This window comes from Vicugna pacos, chromosome 10 (assembly GCF_048564905.1).
Source record: "Vicugna pacos chromosome 10, VicPac4, whole genome shotgun sequence".
Lineage (NCBI taxonomy): Eukaryota > Metazoa > Chordata > Mammalia > Artiodactyla > Camelidae > Vicugna > Vicugna pacos.
In genome coordinates, this window is record NC_132996.1 from 70,227,035 (window position 1) to 70,246,063 (window position 19,029).

Consider the following 19,029-nt stretch of genomic DNA (forward strand, 5'->3'; position numbering starts at 1 on the left):
GGTGCTGCCAGCCCAAGCAGGACCACATTAAGGGACTGGAGATCAGGCTTCCAGACTCAGTATTCTTTATTGATAAGTGTTAGTGAACCCCTTGCCCCGTCAGCTCAGCCAGTTCTGCCCTCAGAGTCCCAGCCTGAGGTGGGGAGGTCAACTTTGCCTCTTAGATCATCTGCCTTCTGCCTGAGTCTGGTTCTGCCCAAAGATGCACCGAGTCGGCTGCACCATCCCAAGGACCACAGTGTTCAGGTCAGGCGTGTGGTGGGCTTCCAAAGGCTCATGGCCAAGTCCTCATCCTCAGAGACCACTCTCCATGTTGGAAGTGGCTGGCTTCAGCCGTGTGGGTTCTCAGAGAGGGCACTGGGAGCCTGCTCATTAGATGGAGGGCTGAGCCGCAGAGACCTCCAGACACAGCCTTTTTCCTTCCCTGTGATCACACTCTTTCCTGCCAAACGTTCTCCACAGCAGAGCTGAGCCGAGGGGCAGCAACTGGCTCTTGCTTGTGTCCTGAGGTTCTCAAGTGGCGGGCAGGAGGTCTTAGGCGATGTGTCAAAGGGGATAGAGATGCCAAAGGCTGTGCGAGGGGGTGTGAGATGGAGGGAGAAACCAGAGTCAGTCAAGTCTCTTGATCTGATTTCACCAGCCCCAGTTCTTGGCCATGTCCTATAGCCCTTGGCCAGGCTCTTAGTACTAAATAGTACCTTGGGCCCTGGGTGCACCTTTCCTCCACCATGAGCTCAGGCATAAGAATTATTAAAACAAGCTTTTGCCTCCTGAGCCAGGCACCTTGTAGAATCTTCTCGCCTGCTCAGCAAGGACCCCCAAGGCTGCATCTATTTCTCCCTCAGGCCAAGACAGCCCCCATCCGGGGCCAGCAGGCTGGTGGTGCCTAGAGAAGTCCCTGGCTCCCCTGAAAGCCCTCCCTGGCCTGTCTCTGACCTGCACTGGAAGCGGGGATCTCCAGGGTGGGCACACAGCACCTGACGGACTTCTGGGGGAGGCTCCAAGCCCATCTGCTCTGCCCGATGCCAGCGCTGCAGCCGTGTGATCCCTGCCAGGGTGGAAAGAAGACACTGGGGCCTCGTGTTGGGGCAAGGAAGAGTCTAGGCTAGATAATGTGTGGAGGGGTATGTCAGGACCTCCACACCCCCCAGTCTCAGGAGACAGTGCAGAGAGTCAGGCAGGGGCCAGAGCTGCTTCATAGACGTGTGGGTGACAGTTCTGGCTCTGGGACATGCTCTTGGGGCCTGAGGGGGTTCTCACCTGTGCAGGGCCCATACTGCCAGGCCAGGTCAAACTGCCTCAGCAGCTCCAGCTCCGCTTCATCCACGCTCAGGGGCTGGGGCTCTTCCCCTGCAATGACATGCTGCTCCTGAGGCCTGCCCAGGCCTATGTCCTGCGGAGCTGGCCTCCTTCCCCTCACCTCACACCTGTCCCACTGTTCCCCAGCCCTCACCACCCCTTTGCCTCTGCTATCCGTTCCCAGGCCTGCTGTAGGAAGTAGAGGACATACTTCACTTTCCCTTCCACTGCCCACGGCCGCTCATGTCCCCCGCGTCCACTCCTCCCGCCCTCCCACACCTCAGAGACCTAGCTCTGGTGCCAGCTCCCGCTTGCTGTGCCCAGCGGGGCTCTCCCTCCTCTTCACTACAGGGTAGGAGTCAGTGATGAGCCGTTTCCGGCCCATGGCGGCCACCCAGGCAGGCGGAGAAGGAGGCGACTGCCGGGAAGGAGAGACAGGCCAGCGGGCACGAGAGAGACAGCTGCTGAGAGAGAGAGTGAGAGAGAGATGGGGCCAGAGAGCGAGCCTGGGGCCAGCGACGGGCAGACGGACGACCCAGACAAGCAGAAAGGAAGTGCGAGGGTTCCAGGGAATGACGCCTCCCTCCCACCCCCACAAACATGCAAACAGCAAAGACCTAAGCCAATGGCAGTCCGCCTCTGTGGGGCGGGGCCTGGCTATAGCCAATGGCAGGCGGCACAGGCAGAGGGGGCGGGGCTGCAAGTGCAGCTGTGTTCTGGGGTGGGGGAGAATGGGTGAGGCAGTGGGTGGGGGACCTGTCATGATGCCCCAGACTGCACCACCTCCTCCTGCCCCCACATTGGTCTGCAGCGGGTCTCGGGGGACTTCACAGAGCGTTATCCTCAGCCTCTCACTTCCCGTTTACCCTTCCTAGGCAAATGTTCTTTTCAGCCTCGCTAATCCCCGTGGCCAGTTTATAACTCCCCAGAGCCCAGATGGAGACTTCCACTCCCGCCCCTTGGCCCGCTGAGTGTTGTGGGGGCAGGTCTGGAGGTCCGAAGAGAGTTGGGGCTAATCCAGACCCCTTCCGTGCTCTCACCCCACCCACACCAGCCCCAGGAGACCTGGCTGGAGAAGCCCATGGGTTCTGAAGTCTCCTTTCTCAGTCTGCACCCAAAGACACTGTTGGCTTTTAGTCCAGGCAAGTGCTTGCCTCCTTGGCTCTCCTGGGGTCTCACAGACTGCCCTTGCCTGCTCTCCTAGACAGGAAGATTCCACACTGCTGAGAAGGCCAGAGTATGTTTAGATCCCCAGTCCTTCATCAGCAAAATCTGCCCTTGTTGCCTCACACTAATGTGAGAGTATGAGTAGAAAGTACCAACAATAACCCTACATGACACTTTCAGCGTGCCAAGGACTGTTCTGAGCCCTTTCCCACATACTCGCTCAATTAAAATAGACGTAAAATGGTTCTTGAAAGTAGGAAGTGCTGATAGTCACAGGACTTGTGTGACCCCAGTGAAACCATTGTCCCTCTGTGCCCCCCAGGAGTTCACAGGCGAAAGGGCAAGCAGATGGACACGCAAATTGTCAGTGCAAGGATAAAATTCCTAACAAACAGAAGAAGGGGAAAGGTGGGTCAGAAATGGGTTGGACCACAGGGCTGGCTTAGCCCTGAAAGACCCCCTGGAGGAGGTGGGCTGCTGTAAACAGTGTCTCTCAATTCTCCACCCATGACCTTTGTCCCTTGGGCTCGTGACATTGCTGACTCACCCCTATACCCGCCTCCTCCTCACCAACTTCCTGGCAGCAGGCAGAAGTGCTGGCCAGTGGGAGTCTGGGAATCAGTGCGGGGACCAGCCCAGCTCTAATCGGCCTCTAGAGAGGCTCAGAGGCTTCTGCCTGCCCCTTTCCCACTGCTCTAGGGTCTGGGCACTCTACATTAGGAGGAGACTGTGCCTGAGGGAAGAGAACGCTCTGGGGAGCAGACCACCAAAGGAGAGGGCAGAACAGGCCTTGTCTTCAGGGGCTTCCTCCCTCCTGGCTCTCCCCATCCCTTCCTTGAGGAGGGCTGAGTGGAAGAGTGAGAGCTTGTGGGCACGCTGTACAGAGCTGGAGGGCCCTTCCCTGCTTTACTGTTTGGGCTTGGCCTGTCTAATCCCCCCATCTGCCTCCTGGACTAAGTGGGGCCCACAGTGAGGGAGACAGGGGCTCTGCTGCATTGGGGAGGGGAACAGGGAGGCCCTCTCCACCAGGCATGGGACGGGCGTAGGTGTGGGGTACAGTCAGGCACTGAATACTCCACAGAGGGCTGGTGCCCAGGCTCTGTGGGACTGACCACCCCTCCCCAGAAGGCGTGCCCAGAAGTGTGTGGCACCCAACTCCTGAGCCCACAAAGCCCTGAGGGATAGGGAACCGTGGGTGGGGCAGACCCCTCCTCATTCCTGGTCCCTCCCACCCCTGAAAGCTGATAGCCGTGGGGCCCTGCCACCGCCCAGGGAGCGTGAAATGGGGTATGCTGCTGGGCGGCCACAGTGGCTCCTACTGCCGCCCGAGCTCATTCCCTCTCCTCTCTGACACCCTGGCCTGTTCTGTGGGCACTGTCTGGGCCATCCCTGCCAGATGCCCCCAGCCCTGCCTGGCCCAGGCCCTGCTAGCCTCTCCCACCCACCTGGAAGATGTTCCCCCTGGCCTTCATTCAGCTTCTCCCAGCCCAGGTGGTCAGCTCAAGTGCAGGCACCTAGGACTGGCTCTCTGGCCTGGAGTTGAGAGAACTCTCCCCAGGCAGCATGGCCTGCCCCTGCTACTCAAACAGCAGTGGGATCAACCCCCAAGGCTCGAAGGAGTTGGCACCCAGGGGTTTGGGAATCATCACTGTCCAACTGGCAATCTCCCCTGACTTGACATCTTGATCCGTAAGTTGTGCTGGCAACTAGGCCAGACCTTGGCCTGCCCATCCTCAGGTCTTTTCCTTCTTTACTCCCCCAACCTTGTCTGTCTCCTTTAACCTTCCTTCCTGGGACCCCTATCCCTTCTCAGGCAACTTCCTGACCTGTCTGCAAAACTGCTGCCCTGGGGCCTGTCACAGTTCAGGCTTCACACTGGAGGGCCTGGCCAGAGGTCTGACACCAGAGGGCTAACTCCTTCAGGGAATTTCCTGAGACCCAGGGTTAGGTTCCTTGTCCTCTATGATCCCCAGAAGCTGGGGATGAGATTAGCAGGAGTGACCTTTGCACCTTGGCCTGGGAACACTCAAGGCCAAAGTCTTGGAGGAACCCAAGAGTAAAGAAGAGAAAAGAACTGGAACAGCATCCCCTCACTTTCCTGAGGGTGGAGCCCCACCACTGACTGCTCCAAGGGGAAAGGGAATTAGGCCCGGCTTAGCTCAGACAATGTGGCAGGTTGGGGGCCTCAGTACTCTGCATGCACCCTAAGAGCCATTTCCCTTCCCCCAGCTCACAATGGGGCTCACAGGGAGAGCCAGCTAGAGCTAGGATGGTGGGGGCAGCTAGCTAGGAAGGAGGGAGGGAAGCAGCTGCCTGGAGCCCAGAGGGCTCTGGGGTATAGCCTGCTCTCCTGACTTCCCCCAGCAACCCGCTTTCTCAGGCCCTCAGGCCCTGCCACCCACCCTGAGCTGGAGATTCTGGGCACCAGACTCACACCCCTCCTCCTGCTCCAGGTTCTTGACCTCGTGGGCTTAAGGGGCAGGAGCCTGGTGGAAGGCAAAAGTTGTCCTGGGTCTGGGTTTTCTGCTGTTGGATGTCTCTTCTTCCCTGTCCCAAACCACCCCATCCAAACCTCCTCCCATCACCTCCCCTTTCACCTTGACCATCATGACTGTAGAGAAGTCCTAGGGAGATTTGAAAAGGCCATTCCTCACCTTGGCCACGAGGTGTCAGACTTTGTCCAGTTGGGAGGAAGATCCTACTTAGTTTCCACCCATCAGCCTGACCTTGGAGATTAGAGGAAAGTTGAGGAACCTAGAGGTGACCTCTGAACTAGGGAAACTAAGGGATGCTGAAGGCTGAGAGGACGTTGAAGGAAAGCACTGGAACTCTGAAGTTCTAAAGCTCACAGTTCCTCCCTCACTGCCCCCACCCCCACCCCACTGACAAGGGCTTTGTCCACTGCTGGGAAATTGGGGAACCAGGCTGAGTCAGGGAGCTCCGGAATTGAAGGGACAAAGGCAGGGACAATTGTGGCTCCAGAGAAGAGGGGGGAGCTGAGAGGGAGTCCGCCATCAGAGCACTAAGCCAGGCCCGGATCACCAGCCCTTGCCCTCTAGGCTGAGGGTAACAAGAGCCTCTCTTGGCCTTTCCCCATTTGGGGTGGCCTTTGCAAGTGGGCAGATGTGGGGTGGGTGTGTGTGTGTGTGTGTGTGTGACAGGTGCTTGAATGAGTCTCCTCACATACCAAGGGGCACCTAAGTCCTGGGTATGGGTCAGTCTTTGCAAAAGCAGGAAGATGGCAAGGCATGATCACCCTCTGGCCAGCCCTCATCAGAGGCCCTGCTGTATCCGCTCCCATCACCACCATCCTGGAAGTCTCCTCCCGCAAGTGACAGTTCTCTGTCTTGTATGCATGCTCTCAAACACAGGTGTGTTTCCAGGCACCCAAGATGAGGATGAGATTTCTTATCCACAGCATGCTATCTGGAGGTGACAGGGGGGGATCTTCTCTCCTCTCCCATTCTCCCTAGCTTTCCTGGGAACAGAAGAGTTCTAGAGATAATGCCCCCCCCCCGCCCCGTGACACTGGAAGTCCCAGGTATTCCAGTTCTTAAACTGACCTCTACATACCCAGGCCTGTGACCATGAGACCATACTTAAGAGGTGGAACCTAAGATAACCAATGAAAACTCATCACCTCTCCTAAAGCAGCTGTGGATGGAGACTCAGTGTGAATGGAGACTCATTCACAGAAAAGCCGGATGACCTGTCATTTTTCAGGAGCTACCTGCCCCGTGGTCCACAGTGTCAAAACCCACAAGAAGGACTCACCCCTGACATCATCTGCAGGGAACTGTTTGGAGGAGAGTTTAAGAACTCAGACTCTGAAATGCCCTTTCTGACTGGATGCTCCTCTGCAGCCACCCCAGCCCCCACCCCCGTTTCCCTCTGCTACCCACCCTGCATGTGCTGTGTGGCTCACAACCAGTCAACAGCACGAGTTCTAGCCCTCTGGAGTCTCTCACCTCTGGATTCTCTGCCAGTCCTGCCTTGCCAGTCCTCAGCCTTGGGAAATGGCCCCTCTTCACTCTGTCCCCACCTCAGGCCACCTCTGGCCACCTCTGTCTGGCTTGTTAGGAAATAAATGTCAAAGAATGTCTCAATCCATGCCGACGGGTCCATGACAGAGATGTGTTTGCTGATGTCACCTGGCTGGTGCCACATAACTGCCCAGAAACCCTTTTCATTCTCCTATGCATGTCCCTGATTCTATTCCCCGAACCTCTCAGTTCTCCAGCCATCACCCCTCATGCAACAAGAACATGTTCTGATCTCTTCTACTTAAAAACAGTAGCAGCAAACCAACCAAGCTAACAGAAAACCTTCTGGGATCCTGTTACTCCCCCTAGGTATTCCCTTTGTCACCAAACTCCTGAGGGAACATATTCACCCTTCCTACTTCCTTCTCACCACCTCCTTCTTTAATCTCACAATTTGATGTGTCTCTCAACTGTTCTTGCATAGGTCACCCGTGACTTCCTGTTTACAAAGCCAGTGGATTCTCCCCAGAGTCTTCTTGTGGTTCCTGGGGGGCATCTGACACTGTTGATCAGCTGGCTCCTTAAAATTCTCTTTTCTTGGCTTCTAATACACTATTGTCTTGACACTCTTTGAATCAGTTTAAATCAAATCATTGAGTACTTTATTCTGTGCCCTGCATCATGCTAAAATGCGGCAGGGATGCAAAGATTAATTAACTGTGGAGCCTGTCCTCAAGATGCTACCTGCTTAAAAGGGAGACAGACACAACTATCCCTTGTCCTGCCCATCCTCCAAGCATGCTGTCAAATCCCACATCCTAGGCACTGGAAATACAGCAGGGACTTCAGATGCCGTTTCCTCCCCTACAGGGCTCACAGACTAGCAGGGCCCTCACCCAGCTGGAGGCAGTCACTCCTTCCTTCTTGACCTGAATAGTATTTTGCCTGGGTCTTTCTGATCAACTTCTGCCTTGGATTCTAGCATTTGGCAGGGGGTAGGAGATGGGGGACTGGTTCCTTTTCTGGATTGTTCTGTTCAGCACACTAAGGGAACAACTTCTTGGGACTTGAGCTTGAGCCTGAGCTGGGTGCTGAGACAGAGAGATGGAGAAGATGCAGAGCGTGCCCCCATAAGCCTGCAGTGCAGCAGTGTGGGACCTACCTTCCTTTTCCCTGTATCCCGTTTCGCCTCTTGCTTGGTGCCTTACACAATGCAGGCCCTGGATGGAGACAGCCCGGAGGCCCTCTCCTTTGTATCTCGTGAGGCTGGAGACAGGGCCTGCAGGTGCCCCGGGCCATGCCTGGGCAGACATCTCAGCCCGAGGAGACTGGGGCCCTCAGGATAGGCACGTTCTCACCAACTTGGGTCAGGTGACTCAGGGACCTTCAGCACAGCCTGGCTCACGCCTCCCACAAGCAAGTCCAATAGCTCCTGCACCTACCCTCACACCTCTCCCTTGCCCCACCTCTCCCTTTCCCGGTGGCTCACTTGTCACTACCTCCTGGCCCCTGTCGCCCACATATGCGCACATGGTTTAGCTCCTTATCATCTCAGGTAAGCACAGTCTCTTCCCAGGTAGACTGCGGGCTCCGTAAGGGCAGGAGCCAAATCAGGTCTTGGACTTCTTTTGGCTTTCCTACACCAGTTAGCACAGTGCTGGGCAGGTAATTAGGTCTTTAAAATATTTGTCAACTGACTGACATCACCATCCGTTGTTACTGCCTTCACTGAGGGCTCTGTCTCCAGGAGGCCCTTGTAAAATAGCCACTATTACCTGGGAGCAGTTAGCCCATTGATTTACCCAGTGGCCCTTCACTAGAATGTCATGACACGTAGATGTGTCATCTGTGATTCCTAATCGCTGCTGCCTCAGCCAAGCATCTTACATTTATTGCTTCTTATCCTTTCCAACATTCTTATAAGGGTTTTTAATTATTCCCATTTTACAGATGGGGAAACTGGAGAACAGAGAGCTTTAAATCATTTGTCCAAGGTCACTCAGCCAGTAGATGATGGACATGGGATTTGAGCTTAGGCCATCCCTTGAATGGCACCTATCCCATTCGTTTACAGTCCAATACGAGTTTCTCCTTCCCTCGAATTTGCGGTTTCATGTTGGAGAGAAAGGAGCAGATCACTGCTGAGACTTATGACTTGGCCTAGGTCTGTTGCCCTCCCTAGGAGATAAAGGGTGTTGAGAAGGTGAGGATCACTTCTGGGGGGGCCCCGGCAGGTGGTCACAGGTAGGGGTCCTGGGGAAGCTGAGCCTGGAAGGCAGACAGATGGCTCTGCAGGGAGACAGACCTATGAGACCATTAAAGTCACCCAGAGAAGTGAGTTGGACCGAACACAGACTGGGAGGAGGAAGGTAAGTGACAGGAAGCTATCTGGGAGGACTAAAGGAGGAGCACAATGTGGATGGAGGGGCAGGAGTGAAGTCGGCTGTGTGCACATCTTCTCGGTGGGCATAGGGTACAGGGCCTCTTCCCCAAGCTCTTGGCCTCTCCTGAGCTAACCTTGGGGCTCCCAGCTCTCCACTGGCAGGTGTGGGAGCCCAGAGAGGAAGGCCAGGAGAACAAGACACGAGAGCCAGGAGAAGGGGTGAGGCCAAGCAAAGAGATGAAGTTCTGGGGCAAGCGTTTTATTTGTTAATACAAGAATAGAAATTCTGCAATAAATATCATCTAATAAATAACATCTCCAAATAAATAAATATTAATACAACAAACTTAGAGTCATGAGTGGGCGGGGCTGGGGGGCAGGGCCTGGGGGAGCTGCCCCCCGCACCCCGAAATGCTACTGCAATGTAAACTTTCAGGAAATTCTGTGGCTGTGGCTATGGTTGCCCTCCCCAGCCTGGGCAACCCACAGATACCCTGGGAAAGGAGGCGGAGAGGAGGCGCCGTGAAGCTGGCAAGAAATTTCAAGGCAATGTCCTTTTGGTTGCCACCCTATGCCACCGATTGCCTTGGTGACCCCTGGGTCCAGTCTGTCCCTGCTTCTCTGCTTTCAGTATTACCTCCCATGCAGACCCCACCTGTTTCAGTTTTAATCCCATCTCTTTCTGTTTGGACTTGCTACTGGGTTTGTTTCCTGAATTGGATGTATTGAATTATTTGGGGGGAGGGGAGGAACACCCACCTAAGGAGAGTGGGGCAGCCGAAGAGCTTCACCCCAGAAAGGCACATGTGATGGCGGTCCCCTCCCTGCCGACAGGCACGCTTCCTGGAAGTGCCACTTGAGGGTCTGGGTGGACACTGGCAAGTGGTGGGCAGGAAGCAGGAAGCCATGACAGCCTTTGCACCAACGTGAACCACTTCAGGCTCCCTTGAGCATTACTTCCTGTGGAAATGGGATGGGCCTATTGCACCTCTTCCCCAGACCTGTAGGACTTTGGGAAGTGGGGAGGGATGGGCTTTATTGCATCACACCCTCCTCCAAGTCCAGGGAGGGCTAGAGGCTCTTGACTTCTGTCTCCTGGCTTAACAAGTGTTGGCATACATGTTCCTCCCTCCCAGAGTGGGAGCAGGGTTTGAAGAGGGAGGGGACAGAGAAGGTCAGAGATCAGAAGCCATGGGCCTCCAGGTGCAGGGTGACTGCAGCTGCTGGAGTCTGCATCTTCTTCTTGAGCCGGTTGAAGTCCTTGGCTGAGCGCCACAGCCAGGTCTGCAGCTCCTTCAGCAGCCAGAAGTCGTCCATCTTTTGAAGGAAGTCACTGTGGGCAGGGCCAGGGGCCCAGGTGGGCTCGGTCCCGGGCAGAGGCTGGGGTAGCGGGTAGCCGAGCGCTGCCATAACGCCCGCGATGCTGCCCAGCAGGCCCTGGAGGCTGGTGCAGAAGTGAGCCAGGCTGCGACGCAGCTCGGCTGTGGCGGCCTGGCGGTTGAGGCCACGCAAGTAGCACAGGAGGTGGCTGTAGGCCTCGTAGTTCTGCGTCAGCCGTAGTTTGTCGTTGAGGCTTCGCCACACATCCAGGTTGACAGTGGCCCTGGGCAGAGTCTCTGCCCCCAGCCGAGGTGGGTTGAAGTCAGGCTCGTTGAAAGGGGGGCCCAGGTAGTTCAGCTGTGAAAAGGAGAGGGCAATGGGGAAGGAGGACGGCGGAGGAGCCAGTTCGCCTGCCAGGAGATACTTTCCCCCAAAGCTTCTATTTCCTGTGTCCCCTGACACTGGTCCCATCTCCACACTAGGCCTCTGTGTTCATGGGCCTCCCCTGTTTCTCCAGAGATGTCATTTGCATGGAGGTGACAGTTGAAGCAATGGGGGTGATGAGCTCTCCTACGGAGAAGTGTAGAAAGCAAAAAGCACGCAGGAGAAACTCTGGAAAGACATGCCGATTGGCTGTGTGTGTTAAGTCTTGGGAGAAGGCCACGGGTGTGGGGGGGGGTGGCGTGGCCGGGCAGAGAGGAAGAGGAGCCACGAGGACCCAGAAGGCCAGGCTGCAGAGGTGAAGGTGGACAGGAGAGTCCAGAGCCAAGAAGAGGAGTTCAGGAAGGCAGCAGTGCTCAACAGTGTGGCTGCAAAACAGAGAGTGAGGAGAGAGAGCCTTAGAAAATACCATTGGGTTTGGCAAGAAGGAGGTGCCTGACGACCTTGGAGAGAACCGTTTCAGTGGCCTGGAAGCCAGATTGCAGGGGGTTAAGGAGTGAGTGGGTGGAGAGGAAGTGGAGGCAGAGGGTGTAGACCACTCCTTCAAGAAATTTGGCAGGGAAAGCCAGGAGAGAAAAAGGGTCAGGAGCTGGAGGGGGTAGCAGAATCAAGCAAAGGTTTCCTGGATGGGGAAACCAGAGAGGGAGAAGTGGGTGGAAAGGCAGGGGGCCCTTGAGCATCCAAGCTCCATGTGCTCCCTTGACATGCCCAGTCCCCCAGGTGAAGGGCAGGGAACAGAGGTCCTTGCTAACGCCCCCAAGAAGGGCTCAGAGGTGCAGAAGGAATAAACTGAGGCCATCTCAAGGGTTGGGCAAGAGGAAGAGTATGGAAGACAGTCTAGGGAAGAGGACAGAGCCTTGCCAACCCTCTCGGGAGGGGCCTGGGGCCCAGGGAAAGGGTGAGGGAGACAGTTCAGCTGGGAGAGAAAGGGAGAAGAGAGGGGGGAGGCCTGGGATAGGCAAGGGCCCAGGGGGAGGTTCACACGCTGACAAGCACAGAGACAAACTAATTTCCTCGGTGTATCCTGGGGCTGGAGCCAGCTCCCCCGCCACCCTCCTCCCCTTTCCTTCCCTGGCTCCCAAGTAGGGTCTGGGATGTGGAAGAGGAACACGGGAAGAGGGGCCAGTTCCCCATGGTCCTCAGCAGCTCTGACCCTCCTTCCTTCTCTCCCGGGCGCTCCAAACACCTCTGGACTGCCCCCAAAGCCTAACTTCCATCCACACCCTGAACCCCCTGCCACTACTGGCCTGGGTTCCCCACAGCCCCCTTCCCCCAGGTCCCCCCTAGGAGGCCCAGCTAGGATGGGAGAGGCAGACAGAAGGGAGGCCCATGGGTCCAGAGCAGCAGGGCCCCAGGTCTGGGGCAGAGGCGAGCTGGAACACAGGCATGGGAGGTGAGGCCCCTCCATCCCCACCCAGCCCCACCCGTGCAAGAGACACCACAACATGGTGTAAACAGAGGAGACTTCCCCGGCCCCCAGGGGGAGGCGGGCGGCTGGGCCGACAGCCAGTGGGGCAATGGGCCAAGGCGGGTGCGAGGCCTGCCCACATGCCTAGTCCTGGGGCCAGGAATGGGGAGGAGGGGGCACCTTCCCTAAGAGGGCAGGGCAGGAGATAGGCCAGACACGGAGACTGCTTGGAGCCAAAGCCCCTCCCCATCACCCAGTCATTCACCAGGACCCTACCAGTTGGTCTCTTCCCCAGTCCTCATTCCTCAACCAACTCCCAGCGCCTGAGCCCTGGATACTCACATAGGTCCCAGCCAAGCTGCGGAGTTGGTGCTCCAGGTAGCGGGTGAGGTCATAGGTTTTCTGGATGGAGGGGCCAGGCCCTGGGTCCCCTGTGCGGTTGAGGGCTGGCACTGCAGGGAGGTGCCAGAGCACAGTGCACAGGCAAGCTAGCATCCCCCACGAGTCCCCTGTGGACAAGATGGGCAGGGAGCGTGAGGGTGGCCTGGTCTGGTCAAGGAAGCAGCTGGCAGCCCCTCAGGTGTCTGTCCCCACCTTGGGCTGGGAGGGGGGTGAGGGTGGGGCACCAGATGGGAGGCAGGGGTGATGGAGGAGGGGAGCATTCATGGCCTGAGAAAGTGTATGTATGGTGGCATGTTTGTGTTTGAGGATGAGGACTTGGCCTATGTGTGTGTGTCTACCAGTAGATATGGGAGAGTATTTCTGTGTGTCAGCAGAGTCATTGTCTGTGTGTCAACACATACGTGTGTGTACATGGCAGGGCCAGGCCTAGGGACTGCGAATCAGTATTCCTGGGCTCTGGTTGTACCTCACCATCCTCTCCCACGCTCCCAGTCCCACTGCAGCTTAGGGGGAGCAGGGGTGGGAGGTGTGGTGGTGGTGGTTGGAAAGCAGCACATGTAAGAGTTTCAAGCTGAGAGAAGTCAGCCCTGAGAGGGGTGCAAGAGAGGCAGCCACAAGTGAGAGTCAGAGGCAAGGTACAGGGTCAGCCCACTGGGGTCAGAGGCAAGATGTAGCATTAGACCACCAGGGGCAGGTGGAAGGACACAAGGCTGGCTTGGGTAGTCAGTACATTCTGGGATATGACTCCTGGGTATGGAAAGGGTAGAGTTAGATTGAAGGAGATTTAGCATTCACCCGGACAGGTTGGCTGCAGCATGGAGATTTGCCCCATTCTTCTCTAGGGTGTTGGATGGGGTTTGACCTGAATGAGGCCTTTTGATCAGCCTGCAGTGAAGACAGTGAGGGCGAGTGCGTGAGCAGGAGAGAGACAGAGACAGAGACTATGATGCATTTGATGAGCTGGGTGTGGCAGGTGATGGTGCCAGAGAGTTCAGGCATCCCAGGATGCCAGAGGCCAGCGGTCGGTGCTGTGAGACGTAGGCAGTTGGGAAACATGGTTTTCCCAGCTTTTAGGTGAGGCCCAAGGTCAAGAGCACTAGGCCAGGATTCAGTGGGCGTTGAGACTGGCAACGGCAATTAGGGTTAGGATAGAGTAAGGCTATAATTGGCATTGGTTAGATTAGGTTTAAGGACTGGGTTACTTTTAAAGTTTCAGGTTGGTTTATTGGGATTTGGCTGATTGAGTGTGGTTGAGGTTTGAGTCCAGCTGGGGGATGTGGTTAGGTCTGGGCAGGCAGAGGGTTGGCTGGGGCAAAGGTTTGTCAGTTTGTTGATGTAGATGTCAGATGGGGTGATGTGTGGAGTGTCACTACGAGGAGGGCTAGTTTGGGCTTTAAGCTTGGGTGGGTGTGAGATCACGAGTGGTTTCTTTCTTCCAGTTTACAGTATATACTTGCAAATTTTCTATAATGACATATCTTGTTATGATAGAAATAAGTTGGATAGGGGTTTTAACAATCTGACTGTACTCAGAGTTAGGATAAGTGTGGAGTTAAGTACGAATTAAGACTAGGTAGGTTTCGAGTTAGTCATAATGCTGGGTCAGGGTTTTTGAGAGGGCTACAAACTAGGCAGGGTTTAGGATTCAAATTGTATAGAATGTCTCTTACAGAGCACAGGGCTCAGGTGAGGACTTTTGCAATGGCCCAACCAGCCAGTCTTGACTCTTTCAGATGCCTGACTGACTGGCTTTACTGATGGGGCACAGGAGCAGGGAGCCACTGGTCTCAGGACCCTGCCCTCTTGGGCGCAGGGCTCTTGGTTTAAAGAGCGGTGTGTGTGTGAGAATGTGTGTGTGCGCGTGCGCGCATGCATGCCCCACACGTGTGTTTTAGGACAGAAGGCAGGATCAGGCACATAACTGCTCCCTGGGGAGACAGGCTCCCCTTTTCCTTCTCCACATCTGCAGCCTGTGGCTTCCCTCCTGAATGTTCCTTTCCTCATTCTTCTTTTCCATCCCTAGCTCTTGTTGACTCTCTGAGTTCCTTTGTAGTCCCTGTTCTACACATCCCAAGACAACTCCAGGCCTTTCTCTGCACAAAGCCTCGGGCTACCCTCAGCCTGGATATCTGGCTGGGTCAACCCCAAGATCCTATGGGTACAATGTGGGGTTAGTTTCGGAGGCTGGAGACCTGCTGAGTTGGGCAGCAGACCTTCCAGCCTTGAGGTAGCTTTTAGGATTGAGTCTGATCTCTTCTCACAGTTAGTGGCAATGTCGAGGGTCCCAGCCAGCAGCAATTGACAGCTAGGTGCCTCTTTACCCCACCCTGCTCTGGGCAGCCCTGCTAGCCAGAGTCTTGGGACTGGGCTCTGCCTAGCCCATGGTGGGGCCTGGGGGGAGTGGGGTGGAGGTCAGGTACCCAGCTCTGGGCCTTGTTTTCCCCTTCCCTCCTGGGTCCTGTGGGACATCCCTGGGGAGGGCTGATTCCCTACTCAGGGACAGCAGGGGGAGAAGCCTTTGGAAAAACAAGAGCTAAGTCATCCAGGCAGAAAAACGGCTCGTGAAATTAACCAGACGAGGCCGGTGTTTCCAGGAATATTTCAGTTCTGAGGTAACTGTGTCACTGAAGCTGGGGAGTTGGGGGGAGAGCTGAAGGATCTGACTGACCGACCCATGGAGAGAACCACAAAGAGGGAAGGAGCCTCAGAAATCCAGAGGGAGAAGAGATGAGGAGAGGAGAAAGCGGACAGGGCTCTACCCTCTGTTACAACAGCTTCCACGCTGGGCATGATGTCCCCTAGCTTAGGCAGCAAAGCCGAAAGCCGCCTGGGGCCGAGAACACCTGTGGTTTAGCTGTAAGCACTAGGACTCAGCACAACTTGCAGCTGGTCTCTGTCCCTGGGCGGGCAAGTGCGGTGGGCACCCTGGAGCCCTCGTCCATCCTCCTCCAGGCTCATGGTGTGCAGGTGGAGCTGGCCACTGGGGCTGTGTCCTGGGCCCCCTCCCCCAGTCCTGGCCCCCAGCCCGCCCCCACCCCAGCTCTGCCTCTGGCTGCTGCCCACTGATTGTTTACATCCCGTCTTCCCCTGTGTTTATAAATCCGGCTGAGCACGTGAGGAGCTAATGAGAGCAGCTCACGTTTCCTGCTGCAGCCCCCCCACCCCCCATCCTGGCCCCTGCCCGGCCAGCCCCTAATTCCATCCAGATCCCTGGGCCCTGGGAACTGAGGCCCCCCTCATGAACGCACACACACTTACTCAGCCCATGCAAGCGCATGGCCACCCTAACATGGCTACACAGGCAGCATACCTGTGTCTGCGTGTCTTTAGCCAGCTGCCCTGCAGTCCCTGGCCTGTGTTCTCCAGTCTGACCTCACTCAAGTGACGGTGGGGGGCTCAGCAGAGCAGATGCACCAGGTAGTCAGAGGATTGGTGGCTAAGAACTATCAGCCAAAAGTGTGGGAGCCAGGGAGTCATCGCAGAGCTCTGGAGGTGTTGGACTACATGTGGGAGCCAGAGAAAAGGCCCCACCCTCTAGGCAGACCAGGACCAGCATCCTGGTAACCTTGGAGGGGTCTGTTGAGGAGAACTAGGGGGATGAAGTAGTTTAGGGGATGGAGGGTCCACTGTGGTGTGAGATCCAGGAAACGGCCCTCGTAGGGGGCACCTCCCAACCCCTTTCCCAGGAAAAGGCCCAGAGAAGGAGCCCATCTTTCCTTGTCCTCTGGGCTGGCTGCCCTCCCCTCTTTTCTCTCTTTCCTTTCCGTTCTCTCCTTGGTTCCCTATCCTAGCCCCAGGCAACTGAGAAGTGGCTTAGTGAGTGGGTACACATGGGCCCAGAAGTCAGGAGTCACTTCTCCACCAACCCATCAGGTGACTGGGCTTGTGTGAAGGGGCTGCACTATGCAAGCTAAAGTTTCTCAGCCCAATCCTGTGGGTTCCTCCTCTGCTGTCCTCTTCAGCAGCCCCCTCCCTGCCCTTCTCTTCCAGCCAAAATGGCAGAAGAAACTGAGGCCCAGGGAAAGAAGCAGATGGGTAGGCCAGTCTCCTAGCCTTGTAAAGTCAATTCGGACCCAGGAGTTGGGCTTTTATCCAAGTGAGAGGGTTCTGGATTGTGCGGTAAGAGGACCCTGGGTGTACTCCAGGAGGGGGCGGGGTAAAGCTGGGCAGCTGGGCAGCCAGCAAAAAAGGGGGGTGCAAAATGAAGGAAATAGTCCGGCAATTGTGTGGGTGTGCTTAAAAGGGTGTTGTTATCCAGAGGGTATGGGAGGGGCTCAGAGGGAGAATGCGGGAGCCAGGGTGTGAATAGGCAGGTGGGATTGTGGGGAGGAATGTAAAGTGTCACTGATAGAGTAGCTGGTGCGGAGGGGTGGTGTGCAGAAGTGTGAACGGGCAGGAGCTTAGGGCTCTGTGAGGTGGGAAGAGGGAGCCATTTCACTAGTTGGGAGGAGAGACTTCTGGGGCCGCTGGGTGACAGTTGCTGCCATTGTTGCCTGATGTCCATTTCCTCCCCTGATTGAGTACCTAGCTCCGGGGCAGCGAGGGTGTCGGAGCCAGTGCGGGGGAGCGGGTCTGATCTGTCAGGGAAACATATCCTTGTGTCCTACGGGAGGGGCAGCTGTGTGCTCGCGAGCCAGGGAGGGAGTCTGTCGGGACAGTGACAGCAGGGAGATGTCAGCTGGTATGGGTCCGGGTCAGAGAGCCTGACAGAGGAGTGTGTCCCGTGCCCCCCACCCACAGCCTCTTTCCAGGGCTCGGACTACTCCTGCCAAACAGGACCTCCAGCCTCCCCTCCCCTCCTGGCAGCCCCCTCCTACCCCAGCGGGGAGGGCCAGGCCGGGCGCAGGAGGAAACAGGGACGCGTCCTCTGGGATTGGGAGTCTGTGGGGAGGGCTTCTGGAGCGCTGTGTGGAGTTGCTGGGAAGGAAGGTGGGGAGAGCAGGGATGAGGGGACTCCATCGAGGCCCGGGGGACTTGGGCTTTCCCTCGAGGGGCTCGGCCCGAGAACTGTGCGGCTGCGGCCGCGGCCGCTCTATGGTCCTCCCCGCTCGGCGGTGACCTCTCGCTCCCGTCCCCCTCCCCGCGGTGGCGGCGCCTTCCCCCTGTGTGGCCCCGGCGCCCCCGGCCCCGCCCCCGGGCCGCTCCCGCCCGGTCGCTCCCTTCCCGGCGGCGGGGGCGGGGGCGGGGTCCGGGGCTCCGCGCTCCGGGCTCTGCCGGGCCGCTGCCCTTTCCCGCGCGTCGACTCCCTGCCCTGCCCGCCCGCCCGGGGGCCGCCAGGGCCCAGCGGCCGCTGCCTCCGCTTCCCGGCCGGTGACAGACTTTCCTGCCCGGTCTGGCTGGGCGGCGCCCGCCCTCCGCACTAATCACTCCCAGGCCACGGCGGGCCGGCCAGGGGGGCTCGCTGCCGCCGCCCGCCAAGCCGTCCGGCCCCTACCTGCCGCCGGCTCCCCGGCCGCAGGCAGCATGGTGGGCTCCTGCCGCGCGGCGCGCAGCGAGGAAGCCGCGAGTCCCGCGGCCCGGCCCGGCCCGGCCAGGCTCAGCTCTGCCCTCCGCCCTCCTCACTCCTCTCGCCCGCCCTCCTTCCCGCCCTCTCCTCCCGGCGGGCCGAGGAGGGAGAGCGGCGCGGCCCGAGGTGTCGGCCTCCCCTCGCCTCCCGCCGGTCCGGCCTTGGGCTCCCCCGTGCCTCCCTCCCGCCCTCTTCCTCTCCCGGCCCGCTCCTCCCCGCGTGCCGAGTCTCCCTTTCGTAGCCCCGCTCCCGCCTCGGACTCACTCTCCCCGACTTTTGCGCGGGGCTCTGTCCCTCCGGGATCCCCAGGACCCCACCCCGCCGGGCTCCAGGTTGCCGCCCCCCCCCCCGGTCCGCGAGTCGCCCGGGCTCCCAGCCGCGCTCCCGTCCACCTCCTGGCCCCGCCGAGCGGACTCCAGGAATGCCGCATCCCCGCCCGGCCCCTCTCGAGGGCGCCCAGCCGTGCCTCCGCCGGCTCGAGCCCCGCTGGCGGGGGCAGCGCCCGGCTCCCCGGCCCGGCCCCGACTCGGGACTCCCCGGGGGAAGCACGGGAACCGGATCTCGCGGCTCCTAGGCGGGGGCGGGGGCCGGGGCCTCGGACGCCTGGCTCCTACCTGCTCGGAGGTCCATGGGGCTGGGGGCCGGGCCGGCCGGGCGCGGCTCCTCTCCCGGAGGCTGGCGGAGTGGGAGGGCGAGCCGCGGCTCCGGCGAAGCTTTAATAATCCCATCCGCCAGGCCCACTCGCAGGTTTTTTTCGCTCGGTTTCGGATTTTTTTTTTTTCGGTGTGGGACATTCTGCAAACTTTTTTTTTCTGACGTGTAAAGCTGTAACCACAAATTGTAGCGGCCCTCCCCGGGGTGGGGGGAGGAGGGGGAGGAGGGAAGGGAGGGCTTCTGGGGCTCCTCTCCCTCCCACAACACCGAGGGGGGGTGGGGTGAGGTGAGGCGAGGCTGTGGCGGTACCACCCTGGGCCTCCTGGGGGAGGGGGCGGGGAGGGCATCAGTCCGTCTGCAAACTCCCAAGAGCTAGGGGAGTGAGCTGCCCGCTCCTTTTCTTCTCCCTCGATGTCGGCCTGGGGCGCCTGCCCCCTCCTGCCCGGCGGGTCCCGGCGCTCACCCT

At 58.1% G+C, this 19,029-nt stretch overlaps 2 protein-coding genes across 5 annotated transcripts; both read right to left on the reverse strand.

Annotated features, from left to right (window-relative positions):
• Positions 1–48: 48 nt before the first annotated feature.
• POLD4 (DNA polymerase delta 4, accessory subunit) lies at positions 49–1,873 on the reverse strand. Its single transcript, XM_006210698.3, has 4 exons — positions 1,588–1,873; positions 1,261–1,350; positions 937–1,048; positions 49–571 (listed from the first exon to the last, which is right to left on the reverse strand). Exons 1-4 carry the CDS (start codon positions 1,682–1,684, stop codon positions 547–549), a joined length of 324 nt encoding a protein of 107 aa, XP_006210760.1. The 5' UTR covers positions 1,685–1,873; the 3' UTR covers positions 49–546.
• Positions 1,874–9,075: 7,202 nt separating this feature from the next.
• On the reverse strand, positions 9,076–18,665 carry CLCF1 (cardiotrophin like cytokine factor 1). Of its 4 annotated transcripts, none has more exons than XM_072970410.1 (4): positions 18,524–18,665; positions 17,221–17,320; positions 12,344–12,510; positions 9,076–10,509 (listed from the first exon to the last, which is right to left on the reverse strand). In XM_072970410.1, the coding sequence occupies exons 1-4, from the start codon at positions 18,635–18,637 to the stop codon at positions 10,015–10,017; spliced, it is 876 nt and encodes a 291-aa protein (XP_072826511.1). In that variant the 5' UTR covers positions 18,638–18,665; the 3' UTR covers positions 9,076–10,014. The 4 variants fall into 4 exon arrangements, with proteins under 4 accessions (XP_072826511.1, XP_072826509.1, XP_072826512.1 ...); XM_072970408.1 differs by having other exon boundaries at positions 17,221–17,649; XM_072970411.1 differs by lacking the exon at positions 17,221–17,320.
• Positions 18,666–19,029: the final 364 nt, after the last annotated feature.